The 17826-nt window shown below is 51.2% G+C and overlaps 1 protein-coding gene across 5 annotated transcripts in view; it reads right to left on the bottom strand.

Annotated features, from left to right (window-relative positions):
* Window positions 1–15376, bottom strand: part of LOC101115706 (complement C3) — a 29621-nt gene extending 14245 nt beyond the window's left edge. For 4 of the 5 annotated variants that reach the window (XR_006059849.2, XM_042249908.2, XM_060415459.1 and 1 more), the window contains exons 1-24: window positions 15253–15376; window positions 14933–15140; window positions 13159–13333; window positions 12945–13015; window positions 12768–12856; window positions 12604–12686; window positions 12266–12353; window positions 11278–11380; window positions 11018–11138; window positions 10646–10761; window positions 9832–9972; window positions 9531–9740; window positions 9122–9328; window positions 8661–8822; window positions 8265–8394; window positions 7018–7098; window positions 4795–4992; window positions 4528–4639; window positions 3691–3776; window positions 3438–3577; window positions 2775–2981; window positions 1740–1791; window positions 1480–1566; window positions 1147–1350 (exon numbers count right to left, since the gene is read on the bottom strand). Coding sequence is in view for 4 of the 5 variants with exons in the window: in XM_042249908.2 (XP_042105842.1) it covers window positions 1147–1350; window positions 1480–1566; window positions 1740–1791; window positions 2775–2981; window positions 3438–3577; window positions 3691–3776; window positions 4528–4639; window positions 4795–4992; window positions 7018–7098; window positions 8265–8394; window positions 8661–8822; window positions 9122–9328; window positions 9531–9740; window positions 9832–9972; window positions 10646–10761; window positions 11018–11138; window positions 11278–11380; window positions 12266–12353; window positions 12604–12686; window positions 12768–12856; window positions 12945–13015; window positions 13159–13333; window positions 14933–15140; window positions 15253–15323 (3142 nt within the window). In the remaining variant the exon portion in view is untranslated. Of the gene's footprint in view, window positions 1–1146; window positions 1351–1479; window positions 1567–1739; window positions 1792–2774; window positions 2982–3437; window positions 3578–3690; window positions 3777–4527; window positions 4640–4794; window positions 4993–7017; window positions 7099–8264; window positions 8395–8660; window positions 8823–9121; window positions 9329–9530; window positions 9741–9831; window positions 9973–10645; window positions 10762–11017; window positions 11139–11277; window positions 11381–12265; window positions 12354–12603; window positions 12687–12767; window positions 12857–12944; window positions 13044–13158; window positions 13334–14932; window positions 15141–15252 lie in introns of all 5 variants that reach the window. The other variant, XM_060415458.1, reaches the window with a different exon arrangement.
* Between the last annotated feature and the right edge of the window lie 2450 nt (window positions 15377–17826).

Raw genomic sequence — 17826 nt, 5'->3', positions numbered from 1 at the left:
CAGGCCCCTGCATCGGGAGCGCAGAGTCTTAGCCACTGGGCCTGCAGGGAAGTTCAGGTTTACTGTTAGGGCTTAACACGGGATGATAGCGTCTGGGTGTTAGCCGGATGGAGCACCATCCAGAGCATGCGGATGGAGGGTTGCTGTCTGAGTGTAACCAGGGAGAGGAGGGGTGAGTGTCCAAACTAACTTGAGGGTTTCTGTCTGGGGAAGTAGAAACTTGAGTCCGGTACCTTAGACCACTTGGCCATCCTGACATGCTTGAGGGTCTCCGTCTGGGTGTAAGCAGGGTGTGTATCTCTGGTTGTTACCTGGGGGGTTTGGATGTAACCTGGGAGAGTGTTGTCATTCAGGTGTAACCAGGAAGACACCACCTGGGATTATTCTGGAGTTTTCTACCTGGGGGTTCCCTGGGAATGTAGCCCAGGGCATGGAACTGACTGGCTAAAGCCTGGGACAGTGTCTAAATATAACATAACCTGGGAAGTTGCTGCTTTAGGGTAAACCAGGGTGTCTGTTATGAGACGTGTAGCCTGGGAGAAGGGTCAGGGTGAAGGAATAACCTGGGGGTCAGTCATAGTTGGAGGTCACCTGGGGAACTTGGTCTTAGGCTGCCAACTGGGAGAGAAGTCAGAGTTTGAGAACTGTTTTTTTGGCTGTGCCACAGGGCATGCAGAATCTTAGTTCCCTATCCAGGGATCCAGGGCTTCCCAGGTGGCTCAGTGGTAAAGAATCTGCCTGCCAGGGCAGGAGACGCAAGAGATGCAGTTTTGAACCCCGGGTTGGGAAGACCCCCTGGAGGAGGCCATGGCAACCCACTCCGGTATTCTCGTCTGGAGAATCCCGTGGACAGAGGAGCCTGGCAGACGATAGTCCATAGGGTTGCAAAAGAGTCGGACACGACTGAATAACTGAGCGTGCACACCAGACGCACACTTGCAATCAAGGAGCCAACCCATCCCCTGCAGGGCAAGTGTGGAGTCTTAACTACTGGTTCACCAGGGAAGCCCCCTGGGAGTCAGAATTCGGGTGCTATTGTCTGGGAGAGGCCAGTGGGGGCCTCCTTCAGCCCCAAGGGTACCTCAGCACTCTGCCTGAGAGACTCAGACACCCTCATCAAGGTCCCAGGAGGTGACCCGCTCTCACCTCTGGCAAGGTTCTTCATCACCTTCTCCCTGAGCTCCACCCCAACCTTGTTCCACTGGCCCGTGGTATCCAGGTAACGTGTCAGGATGACCACGGGTGTCAGGGAGCTCAGCGTCTGCTCAGGGCAGCCAGACGGGATCCTCAGCAGCCGCCATGCTTCACTGGGTGTCAGGGTCCCCAGGATGGTCTCGCCCAGGATGTCACCTGTCAGGTGGGCAGAGTCTAAGCCACCAGGTCTCCCCCATCGCTCTGTGCCCAGGTGGGCTCTGGAGGAGCCAGCACACCCCACACCCACTCCAGCCCCTACAGGAGCCAGCTCGGTTTCCTAGGTACCTTGGACGCTGACAAACACGTCCGCCTCTGTGTTGGGCATCTTGTTCAAGAATTCTTGTTTTGGCACCTGCTGCATCTGGGTCTGACCTGAGCAGGCACAGCCTTGTGTGATGAGTGGGCTCTGGGACTGGGGAGGTCAGGGTGCGTAGACTTTGGGAGAAGCTCAGACTGCCCACTTAGCCGGACCCCCTCATTTCAGACCTTCCCTACACCAGAGCATGGCCCCAGGATCCCACAAGCCCCATGAAAACCCCACAAACCTTGGGGGTTCAGGAGGAAGCTTTGGGATATTTGCTCAGTCTGACCCCCTGCCTGTAGGATGCAATGAAGAAGCAGGTTAAAAACAATAGGTATAATGACATTCATAATGACAGTAAGAGGACGTCTTGCTTAGCTATAAAGAGCAGACTCAGTCTTTCCTGGTGGTCCAATGGTTAAGACTCCTCTTGCTAATGCAGGGGACACGGGTTCAATCCCTGGTCTGGGGCAATTCCACATGCTTTGAGGCAACTAAGTCTATGGACCACAACTACTGAGCTCACTCACTGCACCCTAGAGCCAGTGCTCTGCAACAAGAGAAGCCACCACAAAGAGAAGGCCATGCGCCACAAACAGAGAGTAACTCTACTTGCTGCAACTAGAGAATGCTGACAGGCAGCAACAAAGATCCAGCACAGCCAAAAACAAACTAACAAAAAAGTAAAAAAAAAAAAAAAAAAAAGACCAGGGACTCTGGAGCCCAGATAACCAGGTTCAAATCCCAGCTCTTTTGCTTCCTAGCTGCATGACTTTGGACAAAACACTTCATCCCCCTGTGCCTCAGTTTTCCCATCCATAAAAGGGAGCGGATAATAACTCCTATCTCACAGAGTTGTTCTGAGGGCTCAATGAGTTAATATTTTCAAAGTGCTATATCCTAAGTGTTAAACACGTGTTTGTCAAGTAAATAAAATATGATTACTGATGGGTCAGGCACTGGTTGTGTGTAATGTTCACAGCTCTCTGATCACTCATGGCTGTGAGGATTATTCTCATCCTGCAAATGAGGCTCAGAGAAGTTAAGTAAGTTGCCCAAGATCACACAGCAGACACAAGGTTTGAACCCAAGCCTGACTCCAAAGTCCCAAAGTGAGGGGCTTTGTGATTGAACTTTTAAATCATTGGCATGCCCCTCACTCCTGCCTGTTTGTTGATCTTGGAACCACCAGCCCCTCCCCTGATCACACAGCCTGGAGCCCCAAATGTAGACACCCCACTGTCTACATGGGCAGCAAGGGCTGGGGAGTGCCCATTACCTGGACCAGGAGTGTCTTCCGCACGTGGTCCTGGACCATGGAGCCTCTGGCCCTGACCTCCACATCCACTTTGCCTATTTCAAGTGGAAGGAGCACGAAGGGCACCACCTTGGAGGAGAAGGGGGGCACAGCCACTATCCGGCGGGAAGGGGCATCTGGCTTTGCTGCGCTGCATAATGACTCCTTGTGAGGGAACTCTACTCGGACCTGGGGCAGAGGGCACGGTTAGGGCATCTTGATTGCCTGAGGAGGCCCAGGACCCTAAAGTCACAGTCTCCTCCCTGCCTCCGTCCTGAGAATCCTGAGTATGTGACAATGTCGCATAGTGGTTGAGAGTAAAGACCCTGCCTGGGTTCAAACCCCTTCTGTCACTTTTTGTTGACGTGCAGTCACTAAGTGTGACCCCAGGGGCTGAAGCATTCCAGGCTTCTGTCACTTGGGTGCGGAGTAACCTCAGGAAGCAATGATCTCTCAACTGAGAATGGTCAGAGCATCCATCTCCTGGGGTTATTGTGAGGCTTAAGTGAGAAAATGTCTTAGAAGCTTTCACAAAAAGGCTGCCACTTCAGTGGCCCCTTCGATAAATGGACACACTCCATCCCTTTTCATAAAACACGCCAACAGATACGTTTGAAGGGACAGGGGGAAGGCTGGGGGCTTCACCTTGATTGACTGCTGCAAGAAATTGTACAGCACAGCTTGGATCTGGACTTGCTCATTCCTGATCACGGAGAAGGGCAACTTAAGATCCACAAAGAAGGGTTTCATAACTGTCAGCTCAAAGGGATCTGAGACGCAAAGACCTAGAACCAGGAGAGCACTCGCCGTCAAGAAAAGGCCAACTGTCCTGGGTGTGGGGGTGGGGGCTGCTCAGGGCCATTCTCCTGTTTCCTCAGCACTGGGCTTGTGGGGTCACCTTGTCCAGTCTTGATGCTGACAGCCACGAACTGCCATGTGGTGATGGAATCAGGCACGGTCACATCGGTGGTGTACTGGGAGATGCTGCAGGAAGCCCCAGGGGGTGGATGGAGGGGACATGATGAGTCTGTGCTGCCTAGACAGAGCCTCTGATCTGAAGGTCACTGTCTTGGGCTTCACATCACTATGGAGGGGTCAGTGAGTCAGTCACCCAATTAGAGACATTATCCTTAGAGGGCCATCATTTGGGATGGGAACCCACTGGGATCTTTATCCCCACCCAGGAAGGCATGGGACGATTCTGAGAGCTCAGTATCACCCCGGGAGCACTGGCCCTGAAAAAAGTACATAATATGAACAGTTGTTTTATTTACGGCAACAATCAAGTCATATTACCGACCTATAGCTGTTCTAATAGTTGTTATGTGGTAGACAATAAGATGGTTAAATTGTTATATTTTAAAGTCTTTAAGTGCATCCCTTCAGTTAGCTAACTTAGAAGCATTCCACTTGCGGAGAAGTTGAGCTACAGAGAGGTCAATACACTGGCCCAGGGTCACACAGCTCACGAGCGGCAGAGCCAGGAGTGGGATTTATGCTGCTGCTGCTGCAGCTGCTGTTTCTCTTCCTCTTTTCTTTTGGAGAGGGATGGGCAATGCCATGTTTACTTATTAAAGACGCAATCTTAGGACTTCCCTGGTAGTGCAGTGGTTAGGAATCTGCCTGCCTAAGCAGGGGACACAGGTTCGATCCCTGGTCTGGGAAGATTCCACATCCCCTGATAATGCATGGAAGGGCCAGGGACCAGAGGCCGACGTGAGAGTCATAATCCTACCCCGCTGTGGTTTTTGGCAGAGTAATGGTCTTCCAGAACCAACTTTCAGGGAACAAGCTCCGGACAGGCTCGTCCTCCAGGAAGAGGTCATCTAAGTCATCGTCTTCATCCGCTGCAGGGGGCAGATGCAGGGCAGGGTCTCCTCTGCACGTCTCCCATGATCCACCAGGCCTTTCAGTGGGGTCTTCCCACTCCAACCCTCCATCGCACTCCATACCCTTCAGTGGAGCCCTCCCAACCCTGTGCCTCCTGCCATGGCCCCCTCACTTGTCCCCAGAAGCAGCTGCTCCTCTCTGGCCTCCCGAGTCAGGGTCTCAGACAGCTGGCAGCAGCTCAGGAAGGCAGCGATGCAGACTGGTCCATAGCGGACATGCGGGATCCTCTCCTCACACGACAGTCCCACTGGGTTCTCCCGGAGCCCAGCCTCACAGCACTTCTGCTCCAGCTCTGTCTTGAACTTGTTCACTGCAGGCCAGAGTTAGAGGGACAGAGGGGGAGCTGGGAGGGACCTGAAGAAGCAGGGACCCATCCACCTAAGCACCATGACACTCGACCTCTGTTTAGCCGCATCTCTGGCAATGCTGTCCCTAGAGCTTTGCCTCTATCTTTCCCCTGAAGCTTCACATTGAACCCTTCCCTTGTGATGTGTTCTAATGAGGAAATTGAGCACAGAGAGATCAGTTCACTGGCCCAGGGTCACACAGCTCAGAAGCACTCCTCTTCCTCCTTCCTTTTGGATGGGGATTGGCAATGCCATGTTTATTTATTAAAGATGCAATTGTGGAACTCCCCTCGTGGTGCAGTGACGAGGGATCTGCCCATCAACGCAGGGGACACAGGTTTGATCCCTGATCTGGGAGGATTTCACACGCCACAGGGCAACTACGACCAGGGACCACAACTACGACCAGGCACCACAACTACTAGGCCTGTGCCCTAGAGCTCGTGCTCCGCAACAAGAGAAGCCACCTCAGTGAGAAGCCTGCGCACGGCAACTAGAGCATGGCCCCTGCTCTCTGCAACGAGAGAAAGCTGCCTGCAGTAACGAAGACCCAGCACAACCAAAATTAAATAAATAAGCCTTAAAAAGATGCAATTTTGACACTTGGTTCTATTGTGTATTTTTAAAAAATGAAAACACAAAACTTGCTGTAGGGCATGATGCCAAGTTGAAAGGCTTCTAAATTATCCAACTGAAGGAATGCACGTAACGATTAAAATATTACAGCAGTTTAAAAATCTCGCCATCTACCATCTAACATGATAGAATATCTATAGTTAAGTAATATGATGGATTGTTATCATAAATATAACAACAGTTTCTAATATGTACTTTTCCATGAAGGTTAGCAGAATTTTTGATATTGAAATTCGATAGCGTTTTACCTAAATTTTTATTAGGCTTCACTTATTTCCCCCTTATTTAGACCCATAAAGTAATTAGCACTGCTCAAAGAGACTGAAAAGTCTAATATTCATAGAATCCATCTTCTAAAAACACCCAGTCTTACCTCCTATCTTCCTTCAGCTCTAGACTTCTCGATCCTGTCCACACCCTGGTCTTCGTCTACATGTTATCCTTCTCCCCTTTCAGTATCACAGACTCTAGACATCTAAAAACTACATTTCCCAACTCCCTTGCTGCTAGGGTTCTGGATGGAACAAGATTCTGCCACCTAGAAACTCTTGCGGGGGCTTTCCTGGTGGTTCAGATGGTAAAAGATCTGCCTGCAATGCCAGAGACCCGGATTTGATCTCTGAGTTGGGAAGATCCCCTGGAGAAGGTAGTGGCTACTCACTCCAGTATTCTTGCTTGGAGAATTCCATTTCACTTTTACTTTTCAGACGCTCTTGTATAGGATTTGGAAAGCGGAAGAGAGGTGGAGACCGTTTTCCCTACCATCAGTGGTAGTTGATAGGTGGGCTAACATCTGTTTCTGTAGCAGGCATAATTCTGTGTTTCATTATTGACCCATCAGCTTCCCAAGGGATATTGACAGCAATTTCCTGAGATTTTGTTTCGCAAGATCTCCAGTGGCGTGACGTTGAGTCCCAGCAAACACCCTTCCCACTTCCATTCCCAAAGCTCAGCTAATGAATTTCAAAGCTTCCATCATTAACTAACTTCCATCATTAACTCACTCCTCTCCTCACTGGAGTATCTAGAGTGGTTTCAGTTTTCTGTTCTAAGCCCTGGTAGGGCAATGGCACCCCACTCCAGTACTCTTGCCTGGAAACTCCCATGGATGGAGGAGCCTGGTAGGCTGCAGCCCATGGGGTCGCGAAGAGTCTGATACAACTGAGCGACTTCACTTTCACTTTTCACTTTCATGCATTGGAGAAGGAAATGGCAACCCAATCCAGTATTCTTGCCTGAAGAATCTCAGGGACAGAGGAGCCTGGTAGGCTGCCATCTATGGGGTCGCACAGAGTCGGACACAACTGAAGCAACTTAGCAGCAGCAGCAGGGAACCAAGCTTTAGTACTAACCTGCTTTCCTCTTGGTCTCCAACCTCTTCAAGGAGCGGAGGCGGCGATGGCTGGGAGAGGGGCTTGGGGGGCAGTGCCAGTCTGGGAGTCAGAGGGAAGAATGAGAGGACAAGTCAAGATCATTATCCACATTCTTGATACTTACTGGGTGCTTACTGCCTACCCAGTGCTTTATATGCATCACCTCATTTTATCTCATGGCCTCTTCATATTCAAGTTTTGACACCTAAAAGCTGTGCAATCTTCAGCAAGTCACTTAACCTCTCTGGGTTTTAATTTCTTCAGCTGCGTAAAATGGAATAATCACAGTTCTATCTGTGAGATCATGCATATAAAAGTACTTAGTGCAGGCTCCATCTTGCAGTAAATAGAAATCATTATTGTTTTTACTATTTATAGCTGAAAGAAGATATGCCTAGTTGTCCCCCATATATCCATTCTCCCCTGTGGTTTGTAGTAATTAAGCCTCCATCTTTAACGTATCACTCAGAAATGAATACTACATTTCCCAGCCTCCCTTGCGTCTAGATGGGCCGTGTGACTGAATTTTGGCCAATAAGATGAGAGAGAAGTGTCTTCTCAAGTCCCTTTGTCCTGGTGCCTGGAAGGAGGTCCTGATTAGCCTCCATCTTGGGATACAACAGAGCAATAAGCTTGAAGGAGCCTGAGTCCCAGAATAATCTCTGGCCTGTTGCTGCTGCTGCTGCTGCTAAGTCGCTTCAGTCGTGTCCGACTCTGCGCAACCCCAGAGACGGCAGCCCGTCAGGCTCCCTGGGATTCTCCAGGCAAGAACACTGGAGTGGGTTGCCATTTCCTTCTCCAAGGCATGAAAGTGAAAAGTGAAAGTGAAGTCGCTCAGTCGTGTCCGACTCTTAGTGACCCCATGGACTGCAGCCCACCAGGCTCCTCCATCCCTGGGAATTTCCAGGCAAGAGTACTGGAGTGGGGTGCCATTGCCTTCTCCACTCTGGCCTGTTACTGAGCAAGAAATAAACGTCTCCCTTGTTTAAGATAATGTTAATTTGTATCTCTGATAAACATGGCTAAAGTTGCATCTTAATTAGCACACAGTGAGTTACTTCTATTACTATGTATATTTTATGGTCAGATAAATTGAGAATCAGAGAGGAAATATGACTGACCTACGGTAAGCAGCAGCGTCCTGGATTTTAGCTCATCTGCCCACGTGCCTAACCACTGGACAGCACTTCCCCTGCCTCTGCCCTCCTCCTGTCCCCGATCTGTACCTGTGCTCGCCAAAGTGTCCATCCCTGTACTCATCTTCATGTCCAATCCAGCATCCTTGAACACGGCAAGTCTGTCTTTCCCACTGCCTGCTGTGCAGCCAACGTCATGTTCCTCTACAGTATCCCAGATCTGAGGGTCAAGAGAGGACCCTGGATTTGGAGCTTGTATTACCCCCCCAGGGAAGGTGCGATGGTACACTGTAATTGCTGGTTCAAATAATAATTTTCACACCATCATCAATTTATTGAGCTCTTACCACCTGCCAACTTCTCTGCTGTCCCCAGGCTCCTTGAATCTTTGCAATCACCAATATTACCCATTTAGTAGGTGAAGAAACTGAGGCTCCAGCTAGAATCTCCAGGAAATCTTTTGGCTCGAAGCCCACATGCTCTTACCTTCTTCTGTGTGAACCTGTGCTTGCTGTTCAGGATGTGGACAGCCTTGTCCACAGCTACTAGCCCCACTGTGGCCTCTGCGTCACCTGTAATCTTCAATGCCACCCGGCTGCTGGGTTGTATAGGCTGGACGTATGCTTCATGCTTCAAGCCAATCTTCAGCTAAGCAAGGAAAAAGAGAGATGTGAGAAAAAGAGGCTCATAGGTCACCAAGGGGCTTCCTGAGGTCCACTTTCAAGCCTATGCTCCCTTCAGCTCTGATGGTGCATCTGGGAACCCCACCAGGCCAGTCTCAACTCTGCACACTTACTTGCATCTTCTTCACCTCCGAGGTTGAGTTTTTAATGCCACATCACTTCCTCTTCCTCTCCCTTGCCCCCAGACTGAGAGCCCTTGACTTTGTACAGACTATCTCCCAAGAATTATGATGGCGGTGTACAACTGTAAGGAGTTAGGCTCACCTTCTCCTGGCATTTGTCATTCACATCAATCAAAATGGAATCAGCCACCAGTTCAGGGTCCTGTCCTGTCCCCTTGGGCAGTAAATAAAAGGCCAGAATGCGGAAGGAGGGCAGCATCTTGGAAGTCACATCAATAATGGTGGATGCTAAGACACTCCCATGAGTTTTTACTTCTTTGGCGTGCACAATCTGACCCTTACTCAAGACCTTGGAGATAAGGGAGAGTAAGGATGAGAAGGACAGGACCAGCCCTTCCCCAAGGTTATCCCAGCCCACAAAGGAGGCCCATAGTCCCTTTGCTTCAGCCCATGTGGGATGGTCCATCCCACATGGTTCCCACCAACTCAGCTTGCCAGGATTGTACCAGAGAAAGAATTCCTTAGTGCAAGTCCTGGTCCCAGCCCCTCACCAGGATGGTAAAGCGAGTGATCTTTTTATTGACAGAAGAATCTCGAAGATTCGTGTTGAGGCTCAGCTGGAGGTTGCTGCCAACTTCTGTGCTCAGTGTCTTCACTTCAATGTGCAGGAAGTTCCCTGACTCATCTTGAGTTGAGTAAGGCCGCGCTGTCATACTGGCTGAAGCCTGCTCCTCTGGCTGGATTGGTGCTTCAGTTTTCACCTCAGGAGAGTGATGGGCAAGTAAACCCCCCAATAACACCTCCAGCTTACAAAACCCCAGCCCCACCATCCCTGCCCCGTAAGTGTGGTACCCGGATAGTGAGCTCCTTCAGACTGGCATCTGTGTTGATGACCAGAGTAGCCTCACCGCTTAGTGTGGTTTGTGCTTTCTCATCCCTGCAGCTGACGAGGACTTTGGAGGCTGGGGACCCATCGGGATTTGAGACGAAGACCTGGAGTGGAATCTGGTGTGAGATCAAGGACAGGCCTGAGAGTGGCCTTAGGTAAGAGGTGGGAACTGTGAAGGCAGTCTGGATAAGACTGCTTTGCACAGCTGTACAAGTTGTGCACTGAACAACACCAGGAGCACCGCTCATTAGTGCCAATGAATGGTGCCGCTTAGAGTTTTGCAGAGTAAAGCCAGATGTGGCAGCCCTGGGGTTTGGTGTGCCAGGTGGGTAGCGGTGGGGGGAATTGAGGGAGAAAAGCATAGGAGGAGACATGCAGGGCTTGGGGAAGACTTGGAGTAGGATTGTCACCAGCTTTTATAATGCCCACCAGACATCTCAAAATCATCCCTAAAGAACGTATGCAAAAATAGCACACTTTCTGTGCAAATGCAGTCTCAAGATAAACGTCTAAGCACCACCTTCCAGGCTGACTGTGGTCTGTAACCATCCCCCCTCCATCTTTGGAGAAATTCTGGAGCCATCTCTGTGCTTTGATGGGATTTGAGTTGCGACTTGAGGGAACCCTGGAATAGGTCTGGAGACGTGATGGACCCAACTCTCAGACAGATGAATTCTGGGAGGCAGGTGAATCCAGTGTGGGATTTTGTCTCCTGGGAAGGTCTGTTTCAGGGAGGGGGGCCCTGAGTCCCTCAGTGGAGTAAACCCAGACTCTGACCCTAAAGCGGAATGGCATCCCCGGCTTGAAATACTGGGGTGTCTTGATGAACTTGATGTTGTACGGGCTCCGAACAATCTTCACCCCACAGATCTCGGCCTGGACCTTCTCACCCCCTGGAGAGGCAAGGGGACCATGAGATCTGCAGCAGATGTTAAGTTTCTTGGGGAAGACGCAGGGCCGCTGGTACGGAAGGCACCACTTGGTGAAGGCGAGATAAGATGGTAACACAAGCCCGACTCCTCCCAGTCCTTCTGGCATTTCCCAATTTCTCTGCTAAGGAGCTGGCCTGAGGCCACATGGGTGGAGTGCCTGGGTTGGGAAAGGACACAGGGTCGTGAGCTTAGCCAGGGGCCCAGGTGAGGATGGCACCTGAGGAGAAGACAGTGACGTTGACGAAGATTGAGGCCCCAATGAAGTCCTCTTCTGAGCCTTGGAAGGCAGCCATCAGTGCGTCCTTCTGGAGGGAGATGTGGCCATGGCCTTGAGCGATCTGCTCTCAGGGTAGGAGAGAGGAGAGGAAACGGTTTCTTGGGAAGTGCGGGATGGTCAAAGGAAGGGAGGTGGGAGAGGGGGAAAGAGGGGAGAGGAGGTGGGGGAGGAGAGACAGCAGAGGAGTAAGCCTCAGTCACCTCCACCCTCTGCAGGGAGCTTTGGATGGGGATCCGACGGGAGTCCTGCTTCACCCCAAAGATGGCCAGAGCATGTCCATCCACTGGCTTGTTGAATATATACCTGGAGGATGGATAGCCATCTCACTAGCTCTGAAGCACTCTCACAACCTCACGTGTCTGCAGACATGACCTCACGTGTCTGCCTGCAGACATGACCTCACGTGTCTGCCTGCAGACATGACCTCATGTGTCTGCAGACACAGCCTGTAGGACCTCATGGAGCTGGAGGAAAGGCTGTAACACTTGGGAAGGGCAGAGGGGGCCCCTGGTGACTAAGATGATTCCATTACTGACCAACACAAGCCTGGGAGGTGACAAAAGAATCCCATGAAGCCTTGTTGGGTTGCAGATGTGGCCTATGCAACCTCCCAGGATGGCAGAGGTAGGCTGTACAGCCATATGGAGCCACAGGGAAGTCTGAACACCCCTGGGGCGGCAAAGGCAGTCTGTGAAGCCTCATCAGGCAGTCTACGTGACCTGTGTGGGATGATAGAGTTGAAGAAGTGGTCTGCATAATGTCAAGAAGTGACAGACACGGCCACTACAACCCTGTGCAGACAGCATGGCCTGTACAGCCTTATAGAGCTGTGGAGCTGGTCTGTAAAATTCCAAAAGGCAGTGAATGTGCCATTTGCAGCTTTGTTGAGCTCCAGAGATGACCTGGACAATCTCAGGAGATGGCAAAGTTGCCTATGCGACCTCATGGATCTTTAGAGATGGTCCGAACCGTGAGATATGGTGTAACTTCGTTATGAAGACAAGGTGGCTTGTGCAACCCTGGAGACCTAGGGGATGATGTGCACGACCTCACAGGACAAGAATGTCTCATGGGTGGCAGAGAGTGTCTCTCTTATACCCTAAGAGCTACAGAAGGGCTCATTTCTCTGCCTATTCAGCTTCTTGGGCTCCCTGGTATTCTGGCCAGGCTAGGGGTAAAGGAACTCACCGGGCCTGGATATTCACACCCAGAACCTCATCCCTGAGGTAGAAGAAAGTCTTGGTGGGTGTCAGCTGGACCTCAAAAGATGGGAGCACTGGGTGGAGTAAAGAGAGTTACTTACCCTCAGCGTTTCACTGTGCCTGCCCTACTCTCATCCCTTCCCTGCCCCACTTGCTCCTTCCTCGATGATTCTGGCAGCTCTGGTGGGCTGGACACACGGTCCTGTTCACCAGCCCCCAGCTCAGGCCCTGGCACGTGGAACATGCACCACGAGACCTTCCTTGCATTTCCAGCTCCACTCCTTGTGGGGACCCACCTTGTCCTCCCCGGCACGCCCTTCTCACCGTACTCCTTCACTTCAAAGCCTGTCTTGAACTTCTGCTTGGGAGCAGTTTGGTAACTGGCTTCAATGGTCCAGGTCCCAATGCTGAGGCACAAAGTTAGGAGAGTTGGAGCCTGAGAAGGAAGACCTGCCCCCACTCCATCTCTAGAGCCCCTGGCAGGGTACCTGATACGCTCTGGGAGGGTGAAGGAATTTATGTAGACACCATTATCGGGCAGGAGATCCTTGCTGATCACAGCAATCCCCTCCGGGTTCTGCAGGAATAGAGAGCAGGTGGTTCACGCCCCAGCCTTCCAGCATATGATAGAACCTGGGATCCACTGTCCCCTCAGGAGAGGTCACCTTGATGTCCAGAGTGAAAGTCCTTGGCACAGGATCCATCCTGTGGTTCACGGTGTACACCCGGTATTGAACTGGAGGAGGGAAGACTCTGAGCGTGGGCTAGGGTTTGGAGAGGGGCTGGGTATCGTTATGAGGATCTTAGGCGGTGAGGGAGGGGGGCCTTGGACAGAAGGACCCCTTGGGAGGTGGAACTTGGGTCCCAGGGGGGCTGTACCTGATTGCTCGGGAGTGTAGATGGTCTTGTCCGTCTGGATGAAGATGTATCCAGCGTGGGGAGCCACCAACACCAGCTTCTCCATGGATGAGGAGACTGAGGTGGGCGACCAGGTTGCCTTGATGATGACATACTGCGTCCCGGGTTTTGGGGGGTAGACCAGGTCCTCGGGAATCTGGGGAGAGATGCCCACACTCCTTAGGGTCTGCTGGGGTCTCCATCCTTGCGGGCAAAGCCCTGGACCAGGTGTTGGAGAAGCAATTGAGTGGGAGCTCTCGGGCTCTGCCGTTGGGGGGAAGGTTCCCGCGTGCACCGCCCAGGTTGCTGCCAAGCTAGGGCATTCAGGCCGGATGCAATCCCGTTTAGGCTGTTTCCCGAGTCACCAGCAGAGGGCGCCTTTTATTCTTTCAAATCTCAAGCTACGATTTATTGTATTTTAGTTTAACTTTTTATTTTGTGTTGGGGTACAGCCGATTAACAATGTTGTGATAGTTTCAGGTGAACGGTGAAGGGACTCAGCCATACATGTACATGTATCCATTCTCCCTCAAACTCCGCTCCCATAAACTCTCCTCCCATGCAGGCTGCCACATAACATCGAACAGAGCTCCCAGGAGCTTGTTGGTTACCCGTTTTAATACAGCAGTGTGTACATGTCCATCCCAAACTCCCTAACTATCCCTCCCCCACATCCTTCCCCCCTGGCAAGAATAAGTTCGTTCTTTAATACTGTGAGTCTCTTTCTGTTTTGTAAGTTGATTGGTATTATTTCTTTTTAGATTTGCACAGAGGTGTCACGTGGGCTAATCAAGGCCTCTCTTGGAGCCCAGACTTAGGGGACTTTGAATTTCTAAATGGATAAAGCATGCCACCCGGTATAGAACGGATGAACAACAAGGCCCTCCTGTAGAGCACGGGGAACTCTATTCCAAATCCTGAGATAAACCATAATAGAATAGAATACGAAAAAGAATGTACGAAAGTGGAAGTCACTCAGTTGTGTCTGACTCTTTGTGGCCCCATGAACTGTGTAGCCTGCCAGCCTCCTCTGTCCGTGGAATTCTTCAGGCAACCATTCCCTTCTCCAGGGGATCTTCCCAACCCAAGGATCAAACCCAGGTCTCCTGCCTTGCAGGTGGATTCTTTACCATCTGAGCCACCAGGGAAACCCAAGAATACTGGAGTGGATAGACTATCGCTTCTCCAGTGGATCTTTCCGACCCGGGGATCAAACCAGGGAAAGGAATCAAAGCCTGCATTGCAGGCTGATTCTTTACCAACTGAGCTGAGGCCTAATAAGAAAGATCTTAAAATCTTTTTCTGCTTCCCAAACCACCATGCTGCATCTCCCTTCCAGGTCTTTGCTCAGACTGTTCACCCTGAAACAAAGCCATCTTCTCCTTCCCACCTTTAACCGTTCACTTGATTACTCTGAGATTTTCTGAAAAGAAGAAGTGTTAGTCGCTCAGTTGTGTGTGACTCTTTATGACCCTATGGACTATAGCCTGCCAGGCTCCTCTATGCATGGAATTCTCCAGGCAAGGATACTGGAGTGGGTAGCCATTCCCTTCTCCAGGGGATCTTCCCGACCCAGGGGTAGAATCCCAGTCTCCTGCACTGCTGCTGGGTACTTTACCATTGAGCCACCAGGGAAGACTATTGCTGTAGAGCAGTAATTAACATTGTAAACCAACTATACTTCAATAAGTTAAAAAATAGGACATAAGAGGAGCAGCAGGTATATCCAGCCCACTCATCTTGGCCTGTCACCCACCGTCACTGAGGCCTGGTCCATAAAGTGGTTTTCCTGTGAGAGAACGAGCTTTCTCCTGGCCACCAGAGTATTCTTCCTGGGGAAATCCCACACGCTGAGATTCACCTCAAGGGGATGGCTGAGGGGCTCACTGGAGTCAGAATGAGCCTCCACATGGATGGTCTCTGGGCTGCCGATCCGCAGGACCCGGGGGGTCACCAGGATGTACCTGCCAGTGAACATACACGGGGGCATGGGGGGATTCAAGTTGGGGAAGTGATGGACTGGGGTCAAATGCAAGGAATCATGCCAGCGGCAGGGTCCCCTCAGTTCTGACTCACAGCGGCTCAGCCTGGGCGACCGGGATCCCCAGGAGGAGAAGAAGCAACCCCAGGGCCCAGGGCACATCCATGGCGGTGGGTGGAAGATGCTTGTCCTCTTGTCCACCTCAGCGCTGGTCTGTTTGCCTTGGCTTGTCCTGGTTGAGTTAATGTCTAAACTAACAAGGGGAGTAACTTCCCATAAATCCAGTGAAAGATGAGGGGGCTGCTCCGCCCTTCTCAAGCAGCGCTCTGCAGGGTCGGGGGTGGGGAAAGTTGCACCTGGACTACTCCAGCCCCACCCCCACCTTGGGGGCCAGAGTGGGCGGAGGGCTGGGTTTCCCATCAGCCACTGGGTCTCATCCTGAAGCCCTCTCCTCCCACAGCAGGGAGGAGGTCAGCTCCCAGGCCAGGTGACCACTGGGCACAGCACACACTCGGGACATAGTTGGGATTGGGAGGTAGGGGTAGGAGGAGACAGGATGTCCCCACCTCTGCCCTTGTGAAATTGGCAAGAATTTCTGGGGTAGCTGCTTTAACAAGGGCAATGCAGGCATTATGTTTTTATTTCCCAATCGCAGGTGTGATCAACCGTATGAGGCATTTAGCTATCTGGCCCTGGGACCCACTGTAGTGGAAGGTTCTGGAAAATGCACAGGTCAAATCCTCTTACTGGGCTTCTGAGCGACTGAGCAACTTTCACTCAGCATGAACCTCATGGCTTTTCTCCTTCCTTGCAGGAGACGATTGTGTGTGTTAGTCTCTGAGTCGTGTCCGACTCTGCGCGACCCCCATGGACTGTAGCCTACCAGTGTCCTCCGTTCATGGGATTCTCCAGGCAAGAATACTGGAGCGGGTTGCCATTCCCTTCTCCAGGGGATCTTCCTGACCCAAGGATTAAACCCGGGTCTCAAGTACTGCGGGCAGATTCTTTACCATCTGAGCTATCGGGGAAGCAGGAGACAGTTACACTTGGTAAATCGCCCACTGTCCATTATTCCAAAATTACACCAGTCTCTCTGGGTTCTTTTTCCAGACGGCAAATTATACGCTATTATAGTGAAAGTGAAAGTGTTGGTCCCTCAGTCGTGTCTGACTCTTTGTGACCCTTGGACTGTAGCCCACCAGGTTCTTCTGTCCATGAAATTCTCCAGAATACTGGACTGGGGTGCCATTAAACCATGGAGGGAAACACGTCCTGATTGAAGCATTCTTGGAAGAAGGCTTTCTCTGACCTGAAATCATTCTCACTGGCTGTCTAATATGCTCTATTTGGACTTTGCTGGTGGAACGGTGGATAAGTAAGAATCGCCTGCAAATACAGGGGACACAGGTTTGAACCCTGGTCCTGGAAGATTCTCCATGTCACGGAGCAACAAAGCCTGCGAGCCGCAACTCCTGAGCCTGGGATCCTCAAGTACTGAAGCCCGCACACCCTAGAGCCTGTGCTCTGCAACAAGAGACGTTACTGCAATGAGAAGCCCATGCACCACACCTGAAGAGCAGCCCCCACACGCTGCAACTAGAGAAAGCCCGCCTGCAGCAGTGAAGACCCAATGCAACCAAAGATAAATAGAAAGAGGTCTCCTCCTTCGATGAGGGCAACACTGCTAGCTTGGGGAATCTTGCCTAGGAGGAACCCAGACCTCCCCAAACAATGATAATATGCATTTATGCTGCAAAGATTCACCTACAAGCTTGGCCCTGCTTAGCATGCTGGGGACACAGCAGTGACCATAATAGAAAAAGTCTCTGCTTTCACGGAGTGGGTACTTTTCTGAGAACTTATTTTCTCCTTGGATTTCATAGCTTCCCATGACCTTGGTTCTCTGTGTACCCACTTTGCGGATTCTACCTTTGTAGAGAGCTGGGAAACTGAGTGTGTCAGACACAAAGAAGGTAGTCATTTATTCCTCAGGCACTTATTGTGCACCTACTACGTGCCAGATGTACACTCGCTGAAGTCTCAGAGTCATGCGGAAGTAAGAATTACCACCCATTGTATGGATGAGGAAACCGAGGCCCAGAGATGGTGGGCAATTTCCCCACATCAGGCCCGTGAGCCCTGCGGGTTGGTTAACGCCCTTACCTTAAGTCTATGGTAAACAGTCTCTTATGAAACAAAGAATCAACAGAATGGAATTACGGCCTGGATTAGGGATGCAGGTGAGACCTAATTTAGAAAGTTCTAGAACACTGGTGTCCATTTGGGGTGGCATGTTCTACCGCTGTCCCAGGATTTCAGGGAACCTCTGTTGGTCTTGTTCAGCTCTCCCTTGGCTGGAGTGAGCTCTCCCACTTCACATCTTCATCCCTACACCAGGTGTTCACATCCCCCCCACCCATCCCAGGGGCCCCCACATGTCCAGGATGGGGGATACCCAATGGTGAGCGGCTGCAGAGACTTGTATAATCTCATCTTTCTCTCCAGTCTGGGCTCCTTCCTCCATGCCAATGCATCTGTCTCCTGAGTGGGAATCTTTGCCAGGTAGGTGCCTCCAAGCCTCTCTTCAGCACACTCGGGCCTGCAGCAGTCTCTTGAGTTTCTATCAGTATGTTGATTTGGAAGTGGGTCCAGGAAAGAAAAACTGCCTT

Source organism: Ovis aries, chromosome 5 (assembly GCF_016772045.2).
Source record: "Ovis aries strain OAR_USU_Benz2616 breed Rambouillet chromosome 5, ARS-UI_Ramb_v3.0, whole genome shotgun sequence".
Lineage (NCBI taxonomy): Eukaryota > Metazoa > Chordata > Mammalia > Artiodactyla > Bovidae > Ovis > Ovis aries.
Note: the sequence above shows the minus strand (reverse complement) of the source record. Positions and strands in the feature narration are given on the sequence as shown.